The sequence below is a fragment of the Aethalodelphis obliquidens genome, unplaced genomic scaffold, assembly GCF_003676395.1.
Source record: "Aethalodelphis obliquidens isolate GAN/ISIS:26980383/991018 unplaced genomic scaffold, ASM367639v1 scaffold1, whole genome shotgun sequence".
NCBI classification, from domain to species: domain Eukaryota; kingdom Metazoa; phylum Chordata; class Mammalia; order Artiodactyla; family Delphinidae; genus Aethalodelphis; species Aethalodelphis obliquidens.
The window spans coordinates 96,236,689-96,242,806 of NW_020837945.1; the positions used below are offsets into that span (position 1 = coordinate 96,236,689).

At 43.6% G+C, this 6,118-nt stretch overlaps 1 protein-coding gene and 1 non-coding gene across 2 annotated transcripts; one reads left to right on the top strand and one right to left on the bottom strand.

Annotated features, from left to right (window-relative positions):
* Positions 1-2,381: 2,381 nt before the first annotated feature.
* TRNAV-AAC (transfer RNA valine (anticodon AAC)) lies at positions 2,382-2,454 on the bottom strand. Its single transcript has one exon. It is a non-coding gene; the product is annotated as a tRNA-Val (tRNA).
* A 1,458-nt stretch (positions 2,455-3,912) lies between these two features.
* ACTRT3 (actin related protein T3) lies at positions 3,913-5,837 on the top strand. Its single transcript, XM_027112995.1, has 2 exons — positions 3,913-4,151; positions 4,732-5,837. The coding sequence occupies exons 1-2, from the start codon at positions 3,952-3,954 to the stop codon at positions 5,648-5,650; spliced, it is 1,119 nt and encodes a 372-aa protein (XP_026968796.1). The 5' UTR covers positions 3,913-3,951; the 3' UTR covers positions 5,651-5,837.
* Positions 5,838-6,118: the final 281 nt, after the last annotated feature.

Consider the following 6,118-nt stretch of genomic DNA (forward strand, 5'->3'; position numbering starts at 1 on the left):
CGTACTACCGGCGGACAACATAATCTAAGAAAACCAAAACGTCAACATTTTTTCTTGTTAAAAGTTGTAGCACAAAATAGATAGCTGGTGGGAGGCAACTGCATGGCACAGGGACATCAGCTCGGTGCTTTGTGACCGCCTGGGGGGGTGGGATAGGGAGGGTGGGAGGGAGGGAGACGCAAGAGGAAGGAGATGTGGGAACGTGTGTATGTGTATAGCTGATTCACTTTGTTATGGAGCGGCAACTAACACACCATTGTAAAGCAATTATACTCCAATAAAGATGTAAAAACAAAAAGTTGTAGCACAGGGAGCTCAGCTTGGTGCTCTGTGATGACCTAGATGGGTGGGATTGGGGGGTGGGGTGGGAGGGAGGTCCAAGGGAGGGGAGAATATATGTATATATCCTGATTCATGTAGCTGATTCACTTCGCTGTACTGCAGAAACTAACAAAGCATTGTAAAGCAACTATACTCCAACTAAAAAAAAAGTTGTGTCAGGACCACAGGAAATTTACTCGTGATTTTATATTAAAGGACAGTCTCAACTTAAATTTATTCTTTTCTTCTCTCTTGAGATTTTTTACAACTAGATTCTGTTTGCTCTCTTTGTAAATTCTTTCTTCCCGGTAAGAATCATGTTTGTGAAAAAACCCACAACCGTTAGGTTTATAAGAAAAAAAAAATGAGGCTGGTTCTTTCTTGATTTCATTTTTATGAATATATTTTTTTTCTGATTCCACTTTATTTTTGTCAGAATCCTTTTCAGTAATTTATTAATTCAGAAATATTTGTCTCTACTAGGTGTCAGATACTAAGAATATGGAAAAAGCATAAAACATGGTCTCTGGCGTTTAGAGAAATCAGCAATCTCAGGGGGAAAACTAATGGAAAACCAAATGACTTGTAATACAAAGAGTGCTGGGGGCAACAGAGCTTATTTTTTACGCGGTGTTTGATTACTCTTATTAGGATGTACATTATATTATTTTTTCAGTATCAGGTTGTGAGTTTTAAAAACTTTTTTAAAGTCTGAAACACTTCTTCCATGTGCAAGCCGTTAATAAAAAAACATTTGGTGAACAAGCAAAATAACATCCAAGTTGAAAGTTCAAATTCCCAAGGTAGTGCAAATTACTATCAGGATTATGTTTTTTAAAAAGCCAACATAACCCAATCCAAAAATGGGCAGAAGACCTAAACAGACATTTCTCCAAAGAAGATATACAGATTGCCAACAAACACATGAAAGGATGCTCATCAACATCACTAATCATTAGAGAAATGCAAATCAAAACTACAATTAGGTATCACCTCACACAAGTGAGAATGGCCATCATCAAAAAATCTACAAATGCTGTAGAGGGTATGGACAAAAGGGAACCCTCTTTCACTGTTGGTGGGAATGTAAATTGATACAGCCACTATAGAGAACAATATGGAGGTTCCTTAAAAAACTAAAAATAGAACTACCATATGACCGAGCAATCCCACTACTGGGCATATACCCTGAGAAAACCGTAATTCAAAAAGAGTCATGTACCACAATATTCATTGCAGCACTACTTACAATAGCCAGGACATGGAAGCAACCTAGGTGTTCATTGACAGATGAATGGATAAAGAAGATGTGGCACATATATACAATGGAATATTATTCGGCCATAAAAAGAAACAAAATTGAGTTGTTTGCAGTGAGGTGGATGGACCTAGAGTCTGTCATACAGAGTGAAGTAAGTCAGAAAGAAAAACAAATACCGTATGCTAACACATATATGGAATCTAAAAAAAAAAAAAAAAGGTCTGATGAACCTAGGGGCAGCACAGAAATAAACACGCAGACGTAGAGAATGGACTTGAGGACACGGGATGGGGGAAGGGTAAGCTGGGACGAATTGAGAGACATATACATATGACATATACACACTCCCAAAAGTAAAGTAGATAACAAGTGGGAAGCAGCTGCATAGCACAGGGAGATCAGCTCAGTGCTTTGTGACCACCTAGAGGGGTGGGATAGGGAGGATGGGAGGGAGACGGAGGAGGGAGGGGATGTGGGGATGTACGTATGCATATAGTTGATTCACTTTATTATACAGCAGAAGCTAACACAACATTGTAAAGCACTTATAGTCCAATAAAGATGTTAAAAAAAATAAAAAGCAAACATAAGGAATATCACAAGACCCTGTTTAAGTGGACGTAAACAGGGGGAAAAGGAGTAAACAAAAATAAAATAAAAAGCAAACGTAAGGATCAAATAAAATAAAAAGCAAACGTAAGGATCATCACAAGACCCTGTTAAGTAAGTGGGCAAACATAAGGAGCATCATAAGACTCTGTTAAGTAAGTGGACGTAAACAGGGGAAAAATAAGAACACTGTTTCCGCCCGGTTTCGAACCGGGGACCTTTCGCGTGTTAGGCGAACGTGATAACCACTACACTACGGAAACCCGCCTGTCAGCAGTGGCTGAGAAAGTCCCTGATATCGCTGTTGTAACGTGCAATTCACGAGCGCTTAAAGGTAGGGTTAGCGTAACTTTTAATAGAAAGAACAATGAAACCAAAAAAAAAGGAAAAATAACCGTATGTCCAGTTGAACAGTATTACCATTTCAAAAGTTGGAATTTGCATACACTTTTTGCAAAGCCCCTAGTTAGAAATCGGGCACCCGTTGGTTACACTTTTTTGCGGTTTACTTTCTTCTACGGAAAAGAAGTGTTATATTTTGCGTTACTCTGTTGAGAGTACCGGATGAGTTTCAGGGCTTTGGCGGGCTAGGAAGGGCTGGCCGCACGCGAATCCCGGAGTCCCGGCTCCCGCAGCGGGGCGCAGCTCCGCGCAGCACCAAACTCCCTAGCTGTTACTTAGCTAGCGAGAAAGCGATCCTTTCAGCCTCTGGTGGAGGGACTTTTGAATTTCCTCTGCTCTGTACTCGTTTTAGACGGCACTTGTTTTAAAATCTTCTACAGGGTGTGCAAAATGGAAGAGGTTAAAAAAAGAAAATCAGACATCGAGATGCACCTTTTTGGCACGCAACATGAATAAATTTTTCTAAGCCTGAGCTTCATATGACCTAAGGAATATCGTTTTTCCTGCAAAGAGACAGACACATCCTTATGCCTAAAAATCAAGAATTTTTAGGGAATGAGAATGAGCTTCCATATTACACCGGGGGCGGGGGCGTGGGGTGGGTAACCTGATGGGATTGCTTAAAAAATTTAAAAGTGAGATTATACTTTTTTGGTTTTGAATACATTTTGCTTAGAAAACACGGGGAAAGAAACACAACAAAGTACTGCCCAGAATATATAGAAATAATAATAAAAGTATTTAAAACCCACTTTAAGTCCTAGCACTTTTTCCCTTTCTCTTTTTACAAGTTGACGAAATTCTCTTTTTAGAAGTTCAGAAGCATGAACCGTACCTCCCCCGCTACGACACTTTACCCTGTCAAATCTCTCCACCTTTTGCCAGTTTCGAGGGCGCATTTCAGAGCTTCCCGCAGGCCCTTGGACAGACATCTATTAACCAGAATGTAATGACGTTGAGAAATAAAACTGTTTTTATGGCTCATCGAGGTATTAGAGAAAGCCTCTTGTGAAGGGTTAGATTTGTATCTAGCTTTCTGGGAAGAAAGTCAGGTTTTCCTGATATTGGTATTCCCGGATTCCAAGGGGGTGAGGAGTGGCCCAACCCGGGTGAGACGCAATCGTGGGTGGCACTTTAGAGTGCACCTTGCATCCATCGAGTCCCCGGCCTGGGACTCCCCCCCGCCTCCCCGCCAGCCCCCGGCTCCCTCCAGCCCGGCTCAGGCCCCGCGGGGCCGTGCCGGGGTCTCTATGACGCGGCGTTCCAGGTCGTCTGACCGGCACATCACTTTCCGCGCTCCCCGCCTAGCCCGCAGCCAGGGCAGCCCGAGCGGCCGGGCGACAGGAGGCGGCGGCGTCATGAGCTACTACCAGCTACCGGTGGTGATCGACAACGGCTCAGGAGTGATCAAGGCGGGCCTGGCTGGGTCCCGGGAGCCCCAGTTTGTCTACCCGAACTTTATAGGCCGTGCCAAAGGCCAGACCTCGGGGGCAGAGGGCGTGCAGGAAGTGTGCGTGGGAGACCGAGCGCAGCAGCGGAGAAGCGCACTTTCCATCAGGTACCGCCTTCTCCCGGCGGGCAGGACCCGCGTGGAGGCAAAGTAGGGGGATCCCAGAGGAGAGGCCCAACACTGAGAGAAAGGATAAGAAGTGAGGAACAGGAAAGTCTCTGCCAGCTATCATTATTGCAAACGCTCGAGCCGCAAATCTCTGAGGGTACCACATACCTAAAGAGTGAACATTACTTGCTCGCTGTATCTATTCAAATGTATTCAAAGGTACAAACACAGTTATCGTTCATAAAATACAAGTTCATTTAGGAATGTTAATTCAAGATACCTTTGTCTTCCGGGCTATTTGTTTTCAACTAACTGATATTAAAACTGTGAAGATTTCCCTATATATATATTTAAAGTCAAAAAGGGTATTCCAAAGAGGCAGGGAAGATGGAAAGCAACAAAAATTGCAGAGGAAGGTAGCTGGGCTATCTTTTGCTGGCAGTTACCATCTCTGAGAGGCTCTGGCGGGCACTGCCCATAAAGTGCTACTGGTAATAAATACGGGGATTAACCCATGTTTGAAGAGAGTAGACACTGGAAAAATTTAAAGCTGCCATTTATCTTATTGCTTTTCCTACAGCTACCCAGTGGAGCGTGGTCTCATTACTTGCTGGGGGGACATGGAGATCATGTGGAAGCATATCTACGACGATAACCTGAAGCTAAAGCCCTGTGATGGCCCAGTCTTGATTACAGAGTCAGCACTGAACCCACTGGCCAACCGGCAACGGGTCGCTGAAGTGTTTTTTGAGCATCTGGAGGTTCCTGCCTTCTATATATCCATCCAGGGGGTGCTAGCTCTCTTTGCTACTGGCCTCACAACTGGCTTTGTGCTGAATTCAGGTGCTGGGGTTACCCAGTGTGTACCCATCTTTGAGGGTTACTGTCTGCCTCATAGTGTCCAGCAGCTAGATCTGGCAGGTCTTGACCTTACGAACTACCTCATGATGCTGTTGAAGGAGCACGGCATCATGCTGCTTAGTGCTTCAGACAGGAAGATTGTCACAGACATTAAGGAAACCTATTGTTATGTGGCAATGAACTTTGAAGAGGAAAAGACCAAGAAAGCTGATTGTATAGAGAAGGTTTACCAACTACCTGATGGGAAGACAATCAAACTCCATGACCAGCTTTTTCATTGTCCAGAGGCCCTCTTCTCTCCAAGTCTCCTGCATCTTGAGACCCCTGGCATTGATAAGATGTGCTTCAGCAGCATAATGAAATGTGATACAGATCTGAGGAATTCCTTTTTCTCCAATATTATCCTTGCTGGGGGATCAACCTCTTTCCCTGGTTTAGATAAGCGGCTAGTTAAAGATATAGCAAAGGTGGTGCCTGCCAACACCCCTGTGCAGGTTATTGCTCCCCCAGAAAGGAAAATATCAGTGTGGGTGGGAGGCTCTATTCTTGCATCCCTCTCTGCCTTCCAGCACATGTGGATCACCGCTGCAGAATTTAAAGAAGTCGGACCCAACATAGTACACCAAAGATGCTTCTGAATACAGATAAAATGGTTAGAAGAAAATGTTTTGAGTACATGTGACAGAAAACTTTGGATATTATATGTTTCTGGGAGAACAAAATATTAGTTATTGGAAGGTCCATGTCTCTGTTGCATTTCTATAATGGGGGAAAATAATGATGAAGCAGTCAAATAACATATTTATTGAGTAGAACCAAATTAAATGCTAGAGGAGACATTACTCTTTTAATTTTATTTCTTTGGCTGTGCCGGGTCTTAGTTGTAGCAGGTGGGCTCCTTAGTTGCAGCATGCATCTGGGATCTAGCTCCCTGACCAGGGATGGAAGCCGGGCCACCTAACATGGGAGCATGGAGTCTTAACAACTGCACCACCAGAGAAGTCCTGAGAAGATGTTATTCTTTACCTTGGAGATCTTACACTTCCTTTGGAGGGAGAGAGCAATTTGTGGTACAACATGATATGTGCCAAATGAGTGATACAGAT